Here is a 15240-nt window from a genome sequence, read left to right on the forward strand (position 1 = left end):
AAGGCCAAAGGATCACAGACATTAAAAAAAAAAAGTGTGGTTAAACAGATAGAGAATTACATTTTTTTCTGTCTGAAAGGGGCTCTCTGCTTGCACAGCTGAGCTTTCCCCACTGACCTGTGCCTGGTGCTTTAAGCCCTACTTTTCTGTGGCATCACATTTCCTTCCATAGCAAGTAATTGTGGGGGTTCATTAAAAATATTATTTCACTGCAGAACCAAACAGGAGTAAGGTGATATCAGAGAAGGCATTTCCATCCCTGTTGAGATAGCATAACCTTTTCATCAAGGCTTGGGGTATCTGTTGTGACTCCTACCATGGGTCATCAGCAGGGACCTGGGACCTTAACCACTAGAAGTATGCGCTCCAAACATTTGAGCTAAAGAGGTAACTTGATTAGCTGCTAGCAACAGTAGGCACTTAGTCTCTTATGTGGACCGGACACTAGTGTGGGACACACAGCACACAATACATTGGGGGGGGGGGAAGGGGGTTACACTTCCATCAGGTCCCAAAACCTCAGTAGCACTAGCTCCTCTCTAACATCTATTTCCACTCATTCCACAGTTCTCCTAACCATAGAACCCACATTTGGTGGGCAGTTGTCTCTACTATGCATGTGTATAGCTCCTGTAGACATGATGGGAATGGGCTCCATGGAGAATGTTGTGGCATTTTCAGTTCCTGACTGTTCATTATGAGAGTCACACATCAAAGTGTTAGGACCTATTTTTCCAGTAAGGCTTAACCCAGCCTCTTCTAGTGTGTGTGCAGCTTTGTATACCTGCACTCACAGTTTATGTGCACTATCATCTCTGTGTGCAGGTGAAAAAGTCCATCAACTAGGGCCTGATCCAAAGCCCATAGACTGCAGAGCTGGAAGGGACTTCAAGAGGTCACTTAGTCCTGCCACAGTGCATGGGGTTGAACTAAGTATAGCTAGATCATAACTGACAGGTGTTTATCTAACCTGTTCTTTAAAATCTCCAAAATCTCTAAATCTTTTATCATTTTTGTTGCACTTTTCTGGACGGTCTCCAGTTTACTGACATCTTTTTTAAAGTGGCACCCAAAACTGGAGACAGTACTCCAGCTGTGGCCTCACCAGTGCCAAGTAGAGCATAATGATTACCTCCTGTGTCTTACATCGGAGTCGTACAGTGTTACTGCCTAGTCAGTAATTCCCCATTTTATATTTGCGCATTTGATTTTTCCTTCTAAACGAGGTGTAGTACTTCAGTGGGAGTCTCTCTCTTGACTTAGTGGGCTTTGGGTCAGGTCCCCAGTGAGTGCAGGTTCTAGACGTTACGTGTTCAAACACCACACAACACCAAACGTGGTCAAATGAGCTTGTGCGTGAAAACTCTTTTGCCTGTATAAACGTGAAGTAATGGATTTAAATTACCTGCACTGAGGCAATTGTGCACAAAAGTGCACACAGATTCCAGATGGCGCTAGACTCTGTGTGCACAGGTGAGAGCTCTATTTTGAATGATTAATTTCTACCTCTCTCTTATCTATTGATGCACTCTTCAAACGAACATCTTCACACAACATCTTAAGAGCAACGCCATAAATAGCCCTTTTGTGTTAACAGTTTTGCAGCATGATGGAAGTTTTAATTGTAGATAGCCTTAGATGAGCCCCCATTGGAATTACACACCTCAGCACAACATTACAGGCATGGAGAACATAAATGTATTTTTTAAATCATCATTATTGTTTAACTTTATGAATAACATCAGAAGGCATCTCCAAAAACCATTTCCCCCTCTTACCTTATTGTTTGCAAGGTACAGGTAATTCAGGTTCTCCAGCTGTTCAAATGCCTCCTCTGGAAGCCCTTCAAACAACAGGAATGATTTACAGTCAACACCCTTTGTGAATGAGAATGCTAGAGGGGCTTTTTTTCCCCCCCAAAGGGTATCTATAATGTAAGTTTTAAATATTTTTCAGAAATAACCTGACTCATGCTATTTGTTGTTGTTTCATTTTCTATAATTATACAGGCTATAGAAATTCATAAAGAACTCTAGCTGAACAAAGCTCATTGTTTAGCCTGTAGTAATTTGCGTGATGATCAGAAGATGTAAAAGAGTGCACCAGATTTAAGGTCGCTTGCTATGGGATATATATTACTAACTGCACAGAGCATCCATGCTGCCTGGGAAGAAAGGACAGAAATCAGATGTGGATTTTCTTCCCTCCCTCCACTGCTACATCTTTTGGTTAATTTCTTTTTATGAACTTGTAGAAAATTCTTCTCATAAGAGCATAGTCTAAATCAAAGCATATTTGAAACTTACGGCTCAATCATGCGCCCACTGAAGTTAATGGAAGAAGTTTCTCTTAACTGAAAAGGCAACAAGACCAGGTCCTGAATCTATACTTTTTGTTTTGCTGTACAATGGTCCTGTGCTTCCAATCAAGTCTACTTGTACCCCCTGAAATAGGAGGCTGCTCCTGTTATCCATATGAGTAGTAGGGTGCATCTCACAGACAGGGTCACACCTGAGTGTGTTGACAGTAGTACCATTTCTGAATCACACACCTTCCCCCTTTATTATCATGTGGCTCTTCCCCAGCCTCTATTTTCTTCCTCCTTCAGAATCTGGCCTTTTCCTTATTAATTAAATAGCAATGTTCTATAGAATCATAGAAAGCAGGGTTGGGAGGGACCTCAGGAGGTCATCTAGGCCAACCCCCTGCTCAAAGCAGGACCAATCCCCAGACAGATTTTTGCCCCAGATCCCTAAATGGCCCCCTCAAGGATTGAACTCACAACCCTGGGTATAGCAGGCCAATCCTTAAACCACTGAGCTATCCCTCCCCTCATAGCAAGTGCTTGACTTATCCAGCAAAACTTGCCTGAAGCAATCAAAGTGGGTTGACAGAAAGGGTGGGAGTGGTGTTATTTTTAATGCTTATGGTTTGGTTCCAAAGGTTTTGAGTAATTTAGACATCAAATTAACTGAATTGAACTGAAGGAGTGAATTAAGAAGCAGGCTCTGTCATGGGGAATTTGTTCAGCATGCAGATATTTCTGGATCCAATTTGGATTGCTCTGATGCGCTCTAGAGGGACTGGAGGGAGTTTCCTGGACAAGCGTGCGCTATGCCACAGTACGCAGTATAGCTGCCATGTCTCTTCATTTGGTACAAGGAGGACTGCATTTTTATGCACTGAACATTATTTTTCAGATGATGAAGTGCCTCCGAGTCTCGTGTGCTGGCCAAAGGAGTGACGCGGATTAGCCAACCATTCTAATCATTTAATATTTGAGCCCACATACCATTCCTCACGTCTTCCATCTGTGACCACTGACTGGCTTGTTGCATAAATTCATGTTGCAGAGCTTGTCAGTGGCTCTTGGTACTCTGATGCTTGGCTTTCCCAGCTTACCTTTCGAAGTGAGCCTGTTGTTCTGTAAATTGAGCGTTTCTAGTCTGTAAAGACGGGCAAGCTCTTCTGGAAAGATTTCTTCTATCTGGTTATTCTAAGGAAAGGGAGAATAGGAATCATCAGCTAAGTAATCAGAGAAGGACCCTAGCTCTGAACTTTTGGAAAGTTTGGATCTGAATGTCAAAAATAGACCCCTGGCTATAACAGGCCAAACTGAGATCCCAAATCTGACAAACTCGAAGTTAGCAGAGTTTGAAATCTTGCAAAGCCAAGTTCTGCAGCTTGGGATTATCCCTAAAAATATCCAGGTCCTGTACTTTATGAGGAACAGGTTCTAGTAAAGCCTATAATGTCCTCAGCCAGAGGCAAACCCTCTGAACAGCTGGCAGGTAATTAAAGCACAGCTTTACTCTGAAAAAGGACTATATAAGACTGGTATAGTGGGGTCCCAGGTTTATTTTCGGTCAGTGATGTATTTTATTAAATCAAACGTGATTGGTAGAATGAAAGATTTTTTTCTAGCTGCAAACTCATCATGAGATCTGAAGGTCAAGCTGGGTTCTATTTCAGACATGCCACCGCTAATAAAGAATCTGCCATCAGACTTTAGTTAACAATTCTTTGATAGTGCACAAGGCTGAATAGTGTTCATATTAATATTAAACATGTATATTATGGTAGCATCTAGAGGCTTCAACCAGGTCAGGGGCTAAGAGCTATATACCGAAAATTACAGCCTCTTCACCAAAGAGCTTACAGCATGGAATCCTGTCCAGTCTCCCATAGCCCATCTAGTGGGGTGACAGGAGTTAAACTTTTGTTTTGACAGTAAAATAGCTCTAACTGAAACACACCTGGAGCAGATCTGTTGAGTAATAAGGTGTCATTTTACATTACAACTTTTCTGACTACAGCTGTGCATTGATTGACAACTCTGAATTTTCCATTGCAAAACTGTGCACTCTATCAATTTATCAAATGTGATAAATACAAAAAAAACACTAATTAGGGACCACAGGACACATTCTATACAAGTGGGAATCTGCAAGTCACTGCATTGACTGTGGAGTTATTTGGGATTCACACTGTTTTAACTAAGAGCACAATCTGGCTCACGTACTCCAGTAAAAAAGAATAGCGAGCAAGGAACTGGAATGGCTTAATTTTAAGGACTTTCAGTGAGACTTAATAAACACCAGCATTAATTATCTTGTCTTGAACACAACTGCCCTGCTCTACCAGAGGCCTCAGACAATGGATCAAAGGGAGGGAAAATATGCCTTTAATTAAATTGAAACTTACTAAACTTCTACAAAGATCCCTGCTTGGCAAATGAAGCTACTGACAGCACATTGTTAGTGGATTCTTCTAAGGACCTGTCTACATGGGAAAATTAGACTTGTATAACTTAAGGCATTAATTTAAACCAGTATAGTTACAGTAGTATAATACCCCAGGAGAGCACTCTAACATCAGCTCGAGGGCCTTTATTACATTTAGTTTATGTCACTTGGGAAGAGGTTTAAGATAAACTAAAAAAAAAAAAAAAAGCCACCCTCCAGAATGAGAGTCCACACAGAGGGCTATGCTGGTAACACTTTCCCATGTAGACAAGGCCTAAGAAGTTTAGAACATATTTCCTCACACACATATGCTTGCCCTGAACAACAACCACTCAGCCTCAGTAAACATAACCATTTAGGGAAGTGAACTTATGCCTACAGCCTTCTATTTAAAAACAACCTACCAGGATCATCTTGCTGAATTTGGCCTGGATGAGGTCAGCACCAGCTGAGTGCAAGGGCCTCATCTATGGAATTCCCTCCCTGTGGGTTCCCAATGAGGCTGCAAGATGGCTCTTTTCAGCCCTTGTAAGTTCTTCTCGTTTGGGTGATTTTGTTCATCATGACCGTTTAACTTCCCACGTTTCTGTATAGATGGGAGTCTGGGGGATGTTTGGCACTGGGGGTAGAGGAATACATCTGGCCCAGTGGATCCTGATTAAGATATTTCAATTAATACGTGATACCAGGAAACTTCTTGGCAGCTGCTGCAGTTACACCCGGGAAGAATTAAGCCCAGGTTTTCCGAAGGGAGAGCAGACTTAAGAAAGGTTATACACTGAAGGCTCTTATTTGAGGAAAAATTCACCTCTGAGCCACAAGGAAGGTCTCAACTCTGATCATTTGCTCCCCTTACACACCCAGATCTCGGGGAGGACTAATACCAGAGTGAAAGTTCTCCCACACCTGTCTGAGAGGAAAAAAACATTTTAAAATAAAGGAATATAAAGTTCAATTAAATTAATATTGGTCAGGCACAGAATCTTTCTGCTGATCAGATCGCTGACCTCTGAGCCAGGAGGGTGAAAGAAGAAACAGAAAGGAGAGCGAGGGAAAAATCAGAGAGCCAGAGATTCAAGCAGCCTTTGGAGCTAGGGGTAGGGAATCTTCTGGGGGCTACTCCATGGGCTGCCAGGGCACCGGGTGGCCCCAGCCTAGCCATCAGGGCTGCTCTACCTTGTGCTCCCCACTGTCTTAGACCACATGAGCCTTATGGCAGTGAGAAACAGATGAGGGTAGGGATGCCCTGCCACCCATCTTCTCTACCCTCAGCCAGTCCCAGCACACCCCAGCTCTGAGTCAGATGGATAGGGCCCCTGCACTGGTGCTATTCAAAGGAGCCGTGGGACAGTGCTGAATCAGGCCTGCTGTTTTGGTGAACAATCCTGTTGTGTTTTATTTTACCTGCAAGGAAAGGTGGTTTGTTGACTCTGGTAAATCTATGGGAAATTCTTTCAGATCGATCCCTCCACAATCCACAACTCCTTCCTGGGTGCAGGTGCAGTCTCTAGGGCAGTCTGGAGCCAGGAAATTAGGGTCTGGATTCAGTAATTTGGATGAATTTTCCAGAAACTCATTGTCTTCATCATTGTGACCATGGATCATTTTGTAGCTAAATACCAAAAGCCACAGCACCAGCAGGGATCTGCTGCTTGGAAGCATTTCCACTGAAACCAAACAAACATCACGGTAAGTTGGGAGTTAGTATTTTTGCAGGCTAAGACCTATTTCTGTTTTAAAGCCCAACACAAACTGCAAGTGGAAGGTAAAGGACCTAATCATGTGGGGTTGACTGCCACGTAGCAGGCGATTTAAACAGTAAAAATCACACCAAATAGCGGTATGGGTCTAATTGCTGTGCGGGCAACCAAACTAACTTCTCAGCATCAGTGTTGTCAACCCCACAGAGTCAAAAATCCTGAGTCAGCCTCCCAACAATAAAGCGATTGGCAAAAAATCATGAGATTTTTTTTTATAAAGTTTATATTGTGCTTTTCGCTTTTCTTTTCACTCCTAAATTGGTTCAAGTGATTTTGGCTCCCATTGCAGGAGCTCTCATCCCAACATCTGCCTGTCCCCCTGCCCAGCAACTAATTCTGCCCCCTCAACTCCCCATCAGCACTGCCCCTCCAGCTTCACTTCTGCTCCTTCTGCAGCTCCTGGACTCTTTCACCTCCCTCACCCAGGCCTGGCAAGGACCTACAGCAGGATTCCCTCTTCCCCTTGTCAGGCTAGGGCTGGGAACAGCTCCAGGAGTTTTTTACCCACCATTGTCTCTTCCCAGTCTGGGAGGGGAGGAGCCGTCCCTTTGCTCACAGGAAGAGAGGGAGGGAGCAGAGCTGCCCTGAGATCTTTCTGCTTCCTTCCTCCCCCACTCTCCTATTGAGAAGGGTGTCAGGTTGCCAGGAAGGGAGGTAGAGAGAACTCAGCCTGCATCCTGCAACTGCCCTGATTGGCTGCCCTTCCCCAGGAGCCAGCGAAGCAAGGAAAGCAGCCAATCCGAAGGAGGTTCCCCCCTCCAGGCAAAGCTAAAATTCAGGAATGGACTCGAGTTTCTCGCATCATTACCGGACTGATTCCAGGCCCGGTGGAAACTGAGATTGGCAAGACTGCAGCATATTTCAATTAGCCAACCCAGCTGTGGAAACCCTCCACCTGTCTGGATTATTGCCAGATGGCATTACGACAGTTCACGTTTAATTTGTTCCTCATAATGGTTTGCCACAGAGCCTAGCAGATCTGCCCTTTTAAGCACACAGAAGTATCTGGGTAAAGTAGGAATTCTGCAGTAAGTGCATAAAAGAGGCTAAAGGACCTGGGGCGCAGAGGGTGGCTATTAAAAGCTCCGTCTAAAGAGGAAGCCCTATGCAGTGCACAACAAGGCATTTTATTGGTCCTGCAGAACTCAGAAGTATGCTACATATTCTTGAGCACCACCTGCTGGACTTCATTAACTATTTACACGTAACAGCAATCTCACTTACAGAGCAGCCAGTGGCGCTGGTGATTCAACAGAGAACTCTTCAGAGATACTGACCCACTGTCCCCTCCTATTTGTGATCACATATTATCCCTGTGATGATTGTACTAGTTGTCATATGGAACATTAGGAAAGCATTTCATCTGTCCAGATGAGGTACATAAGAACGGTCACACTGGGTCAGACCAAAGGTCCATCTAGCCCAGTATCCTGTCTTCCGCCAGTGGCCAATGCCAGGTGCCCCAGAGAGAATGAACAGAACAGGTAATCATCAAGTGATCCATCCCCTGTTGCACATTCCCAAATTCTGGCAAACAGAGGCTAGGGACACCATCCGTGCCCATCCTGGCTAATAGCCATTGATGGACCTATCCTCCATGAATTTATGTAGTTCTTTGTTTAACCCTGTTATAGTCTTGGCCTTCACAACATCCTCTGGCAGAGTTCCACAGGTTGACTGTGCGTTGTGTGAAGAAATACTTCCTTTTGTTTGTTTTAAACCTGCTGCCTAGTAATTTCACTTGGTGACCCCTGGTTCTTGTGTTATGAGAAGGAGTAAATAACACTTCCTTATTTACTTTCTCCACACCAGTCATGATTTTATAGACCATTATCATATCCCTCCTTAGTTGTCTTTTCCAAGCTGAAGAGTCCAAATCTTATTAATCTCTCCTCATACGGAAGCTGTTCCATGCCCCTAATCAGTTTTGTGGCCTTTTACTGAACCTTTTCCAATTCCAATATATCTTTTTTGAGATGGGGAGACCACATCTGCACGCAGTATTCAAGTTGTGGGCATAACATGGATTTATATAGAGGCAATATGATATTTTCTGTCTTCTTATCTATCCCTTTCTTAATGATGCCCAACATTCTGTTCGCTTTTTTGACTGCTGCTGCACATTGAGTGGATGTTTTCAGAGAACTATCCACAATGACTCCAAGATCTCTTTCTTGAGTGGTAACACTAATTTAGACCCCATCATTTTCTCTGTATGACCCACATAACCATAGTATCTGAGTGCCTCACGGTCTTTATTCTTTTTATCCTTACAGTGCCCCCAATGAGCTAGAGCCCTGGTATTATCCCCATAGGGGGAATTAAGGCACAAGGACTTGCACAAGGTTACACAGAAGTTTGTGGCAAAGCTGAGACTTGAGCCTTGAGCTCCCCAGCCTAGCACCCTAACCACTAGCCCATTCTTACTCTCCCTTTATGTATTTTCAGTTTCTTTTAAAGCAATTTAGGAGCTGGAAACAAGGAGAGGAATAAAGACCATGTGACTGGGCAGTGCCATACCGACTACAGTTTGAGAACCACTGCATTATTGTTTCAACTTGTCTCAAGAATGGATACCGCAGGCCCCCTGTGGCTGCAGGCCTAGCAGCCTCAGGGGAACTAGCCCTGGCTACTGAAGTAAGTTATTCCCTTTCTCAAACTGAGAAACGCCAGGTCCTTGGGGTGATTGATATACGAGGTTATGTAATGTTATTCTTATGCAACTGTTGATCATAATGTTCCACAGAGTTTTGCATATGGAAATAAATTCCCATCATTACACACTGCCCTGGTTAATGTAAACAAGGTGTGCTGGAAAATAGTGACTCACGCTGTCAGGATAGGCCTCCAGTAGGTCTGTTTTATACGCATTGAACAGTAATGAAATCTTGAGCTACTGCAGCAAAATATGGTCTGGACCGTCTATTGATTTTGGACAGCAACATTTATCTGAACCTTAGAGCCTTGGCTATTGTTCAACCGCTATCTTTCTGGCTGCAGGTTAGAATAATCTAAACAGAAGTTAAATATCTGCCAAATCTGCCAGCTGGCCCAGGCCCAGCTCCCTGTTTCATTCTTAGAACCTCTCAGGTTTCACAGATGATGATTTGCAGTAAGAGCTGGTAGTGGCTTTTATTTTATCCTTTCTTCTTTTTTTAAATCCTGCGGAGGATTCAGCATGGGAGACCATGTGATCTAGGGTCTACTACATGCTCCACCCACTTCCAAACAGGGGAGGTCATGGAACAGCCTTTCTGGGACTTTTCGCTCGTCTGGACACTGCTCCTTCAAGATCCAAACATGATGGGTTGTTGCCCTTAATACGACATAATTACTCCATTCTGCTCTGACAATCAATGCTTCTCTTTGGAGTTCAGAAACAAGAATCTCTCAGAGCCAGGTTTTCAGATGGTGTGACCTGGGAGACCAGCTGTTTTCAAGCAAGTGAGAATCTGGCCCTCAGACGCATTGGGTTTGTCTCTGTTGCAATTAAACACCCGTGGCTGGCCCGGGTCAGCTGTCTAAAGATCTATCTACGCTGCAATGAAACACCTGCAGCTCTGCGGCTGGCCCCAGTTCAGCTGACTTGAGCTTGTGGGGCTCAGATTCTGGGGCTGTGGAATTGAAGCGTAGGCCTCTGGGCACCTCCTCCCTTATAGGGCCCTAGACTCTGAGCTCCAGCCAGAGCCTATGTGTCTACGTCAGAATTTTACAGCCCCATAGTCCAAGCATGAAGCAACACACACAGGCCAGCCCCAGGCGTTTAATTCCCGGATAGGTCTTTGTTTTTACAAAACTTTAGACACTCCAGATGTAACTGGCCCAGCTTTCTGTTGCCAGTTATATTGGTGTAAATCTCAAGTAAATTCGTGGATTTGAATGGAGTTACTCTAGATGTCCACTTGTGAGATCAAAATGTAGCGCAGTGCGGCAGGTAGAACTCTAGAGTATTTAGTACCAGACCTGACCTCAGAAACCTGACACAGCTAATTGGTTTACTGCAATCCATCTTTGTTCCCGAATCTTGACTGTTGTCTTTTGAATGTATTGAAAAGCTAGAAAACTACAATTTCTGGGTTTTTTAAGTCATATATTGATTTGTTCTTATAGCGGATGACAAAAAAGGACTAATTAAAATATTTTAAACATCAACCAGAGGCAGCCCTGGTGTAACTACATTGAAGTCAATGTAGTAGAACCAACTTACACAAGGGCTATAGTTGAGCTGACTAAACCGAGTGCTTTTTGACACTTTTACATAGACAGCAGTTGACTAAAGCGAGAGGAGTGTAAAATCTGACATCATGTTCTAATAGGTCAGAGGAAGTCTCCCACTGCTGTCATCAATATGTCCTTTTCTGCTACAATGCCTTTGAAGTGATAGTTGCTATGGTGCCACAGAGTGACACTTTGGATAAGGAACATCTGCTTGCTTCCAGAGTTCAGGAAGTAAATATGGCCATGGATTTTGATTTCTCTTAGTTCAAAGAGGGCTTGAAGAGACTAACTCTGTTAAGATCACTAAGACCCATAAGACAAAACCCATTCGTTTACTAAGGGCCTGATCCAAAGCCCATTGAAGTCAATGGAAAGACCTCAGTGAACTTCGGATCAGGCCCTGTGCCTCAGAACAAAATTGCAATTGTATTGGAAGTCAGTACAGGGTTTCTTCGGGGTTATGGCTGCAGCTTCTGATTTCATTGCACACTGTCCCATATAGAACCAAAAATTGCTCCATCACATTGCAGCTACCATCATCCACTGCAGTACCAGCAGCCCAGTGCTTCAGCAATCAGTCTCAAGCAGCAAGTGAAGTTGCAGAGTACAGTAAGGAAGATGATCTGAACAAACAGCATAAGCATGTTCTCTATATTTTAGCATCATGGCTACAGCTCTCCACGTTCAGCCTTACAAGACAGTCTCAATTTTAAAAAACATGATCTTCATTTGTTTTTAAGATCAGCAGGTCATGTGTATTTGTTATTTTCATGACATGTCTTTTCTAAAGGCTGTAGCTACAAGGCAGGCTTGTTCAACGCTCGCAGTGTACCAAACTGTAACAAAAGAAAGTGCTAAAACAACTCACCGTTGTTGACAGAAATCAAAGGAAGGGAGAAAAGCGTTTCTCTTGCCCCCAAAGACTCCCCTTAGTTCATGCCATGTCAGTTACACACACAGAGCTCAGAAAGATATTTTCCTTTTCCCAAGTCAGATCCTTTCCAGATGTGAGCAGCAAAACTAGAGCGAGAAATAGACAACCGTCTCCCAAAGAGAATTTCCTGTCCTTTGCAGTGAAATCGGAGAGGAATTTTCCAAACTTACCATATGGGAAAATGTGAGCAGAGATAAGGGGGGAAGCAGCTGTAGTCTGAACATAAAGACTTGGGCAAGGAACAACCTCCAGTCTCTCGTCAGCACACTTTGCGAGACCAGCAAGAGATGCCAAAAAGAGGAGCAATTTAAAGAACTGATGGAAGGGAAGCAGAGGCTGTACATGCTTAACATTTCACTGCATGATATTTACATTGTCAGTGCACATGTATTTATTTATTTATTTAAGGAGCATGCCAAATTCTGGATCTCCCACCCACCCTGCTGTTGGGAAGAATTTGTTAATTTCATCCAGCCCCATCTTTTCCTCTCTAGCGCTCCTTGGTTTTCACCCCATCAGCAGATCTTCAGGGACTAGAGAAAACCTGCAAAATCCCAAAAACCTCAGGATAGAGTTCCAGAATCTGAGACAAACCAAAAATCCTTCCTTCTACCCCAGTCCATCTTCCTCCCCTCCACGCCCCACACCCAGCATTTCACTCACCTCCTCCCCCTCCCCCCAACAATCTGTTTGGGCAGGATCATTGCATTTCCTGTTCACTCTCCACTTTGCAGGAGGAAGATGAGCGGCTCTTTATCACATAATTAGCTCTGAGTGCAGTAGCATTTCCAGGCAGTGTGATGGGTTTTTGACACTAGGAGTGAGTTATTCCAGTAAGAGGTGGCATAAAGAAAACACTCTGTTGCATGAATGGCCTGCTGTGCCCTGTACTGTACCTGTAAGAAATCTGCAGGCAAGATCTCCCTGCTCGGAAAAAGGCCTTCCTGGTCCTTGCTGTGCTCCAAAAAACAAAACCAAAAAGACTCTTCCCTTCAGACTCCAGCTGAACATTTAGTTAACACCAGCTCAGTTGTTTTGTCCCCCTCTTCTTCCAGGCTTGTATAATCAACTGGAACTGATCCAACCCAGACCATGAGCAGGTTCCCAAAAGTCAGTGTGGGAAGTGTGTGTTTTTATTTAAAAAAAAAAAAAAATTGGCTGCTGTGTTTTAAAATGATTCAGAGATTTAGGATTTATTCTGCACTTCCCACCCTCCTCTCCGCCATAGTCCCCATTGTGTGACCCCCCCCCACTCCCGGACCACACACAACAAAGGCAACCCAAAGCAGCAATCTGTTTTCAGGGAGCAGAAGACAATTATGGAGCGGTCCGGTGCTGTTTCGCTCAGAGTAACATGTGCCTCTGAAAATCAGATTATGAAGCGAGGAGAAGCAGGAGGCCCACGGCAGCCCAACTCATTAATCATTTTAGAAAAAAGACGTTAAGTGAGAGGGGACAGGACTTGCTCCCTCTTGGGAATGGTATTTTTCCTGAGGCTTGTGCTTCGTTTTAAATTAATCATGATTCAAGATACTCCCAAACTGTTGCTTTCTGCACTTGCTTATCCTCTTCTAGCACACCCCATCTGGGCTCTTTCCTGTGTGCTCAGCCCCCGGTCCCTTTGCATTTCCATTATGAGAATCTGCTAGACAAACCCCTCCCAAACCAGCCCTTTAAGCATGCCAAGTCTGAGTTTGCTACAGTGACTATTAATCCAAACTGAAGGGCATGACTCCAGTATACTTATGTAACCCTTAGTATGTGATCGTAGCCATCGGTTAGATCAGATCCCCTATGCAGACATATAAAGGAAGCTGTGCCTGCCCCCAACGAGCTCACAATCTAAGCGTAAGGAATACATGCAGAAAATATTTCCAGCCAAATTCATTTAGTGTAATGCCCCACCTCTAAGAGGGCCATACCCAGTTGATAACATTAGCAGTTAACACCTGCAAGAAGGAATATTTTTAGCCTGAAAAGCTTAAGTACCGAAATTTAAATTGTGATACAATCCCTTCTGCAGGTCACTGGGATCTGCAGAAATAGGTCCTTAAGCAGTCTGGTTTTGACAGGACGTCTAGCTATTTAAAGTGACAGCTGCTGTACTCCATATATTTACAGAACCCAAAAGTGTTTCTGCAAAGTGCCTAGCCCATGAGAGAGACATGGTGTGAGATCTCCACCTCTGCACTGGCCAGGCTAAAAGGGCGTGAGCCGCGAAAAGGGGCCCCAAAAGCCCCTGTTCCAGCCAGAGGAGGCCTCTCCCGGCACAGGTGCTGTGAAGGAGCCTATTGGAAGCTCTGGCACAGAGTTCACATTGGACCAAGCTGCCGCACACAGTACTGTGGAGAACCCAGACCACTAGGGTGACCAGATGTCCCGGTTTTATAGGGACAGTCCCGATTTTTGTGTCTTTTTCTTATATAGGCTCCTATTACCCCCCACCCCCGTCCCGATTTTTCACGTTTGCTGTCTGGTCACCCTACAGACCACCCAGGCTATGGTGCATAGGGCCACCCTAGGAGGCTGCCATAATTTAGACAGGCCCTCAGGGCTGTGTAATTTAGGCCAGGGCCTCTCCAATCCCCGGAGCAGTCCTGGATCAGGAAGGCACAAAGGTGTCTTTAAAGCCATCATAGCCCTCCTCCCCCTGGCCTGTACCTGTTAGAGGCTCAGCACATAATCTCACCGGCTGTAAACTCTCTAGGAGAAGGGCAATATAAATGTAGACTGACATGATGAGTACATCAGGAAAGAGATGGTTGGGATGAGGACAACAAAGGGTACGAGCAATGGGATAACCTGGCAGCTCATTTCAGAGGTGCACATTTTGATCGTTCAGTTACAAGTGATTATATATCATGGGATTATTGACTCACCCGTGGGCAGCATGGAAGGAGCGAGTCATAGAGGGATTAGTTAGATTAAGTTTACTTTTAATAGAGTCTAAAACGTTGCAAACAGTTGCTTACCTTTGCTTTCTCTTATCCTTTGCGTTCCGTCCTTGTCAACCTGGGCTTGTTACAGAAACATTGATACTCCTGAAGAGACGCCAAGACAAACCTTTTATAAAAAGCATCTTTCAGGTAAATTGCCATATATACTCTCTTAAAGATTGAAAACTTTGGTATCCAATGTGATTCAGTACTGAGGCAGGTATTCAAATCCAAGATATAAACTATACGGCCTAGTCCTAAACCCACTAGCCTCTTTCCACTGATTTTAGTGACTTTAGTTCAGACCCCTAATTTTCTTGGAGGACATACATTTTTTCATGTTTCCTAACAATAAAACTGTGTATGGCTTTTAACTGACCATATACTGTTGATACAAAGTGTATTTTGTACTTTGCTCTATTATGTATCTTACAAATCTGGATTAATTTGATGTAGCATTGATATTTCTGTACCTATATAAAAATAACTACCACCTCCGGGAGTGTGACCCCACTTAAAGGGCCATATTTGGTCATCTGTTTTTAAGCAGAACTACCTGTTGAAGTTGGTGGGAAATTCTGCTTAAAAATATACAGCACAATATGGTCCATGGTGTCACTCCTGCAAGTGGTGCACCTGGTTTTTGT

General features: G+C 44.0%; 1 protein-coding gene across 4 annotated transcripts in view; it reads right to left on the minus strand.

Moving 5' to 3' along the window:
• PODN (podocan) overlaps positions 1-12681 on the minus strand; it is a 36622-nt gene extending 23941 nt beyond the window's left edge. For 2 of the 4 annotated variants that reach the window (XM_054037633.1, XM_054037632.1), the window contains exons 1-4: positions 12554-12681; positions 6150-6412; positions 3403-3496; positions 1779-1843 (exon numbers count right to left, since the gene is read on the minus strand). In XM_054037633.1, the coding sequence (XP_053893608.1) occupies positions 1779-1843; positions 3403-3496; positions 6150-6412; positions 12554-12668 (537 nt within the window). In that variant the 5' untranslated portion in view covers positions 12669-12681. The other 2 variants (XM_054037635.1, XM_054037634.1) reach the window with 2 other exon arrangements.
• Positions 12682-15240: the final 2559 nt, after the last annotated feature.

The sequence above is a fragment of the Malaclemys terrapin genome, chromosome 8, assembly GCF_027887155.1.
Source record: "Malaclemys terrapin pileata isolate rMalTer1 chromosome 8, rMalTer1.hap1, whole genome shotgun sequence".
Taxonomy (NCBI): domain Eukaryota; kingdom Metazoa; phylum Chordata; order Testudines; family Emydidae; genus Malaclemys; species Malaclemys terrapin.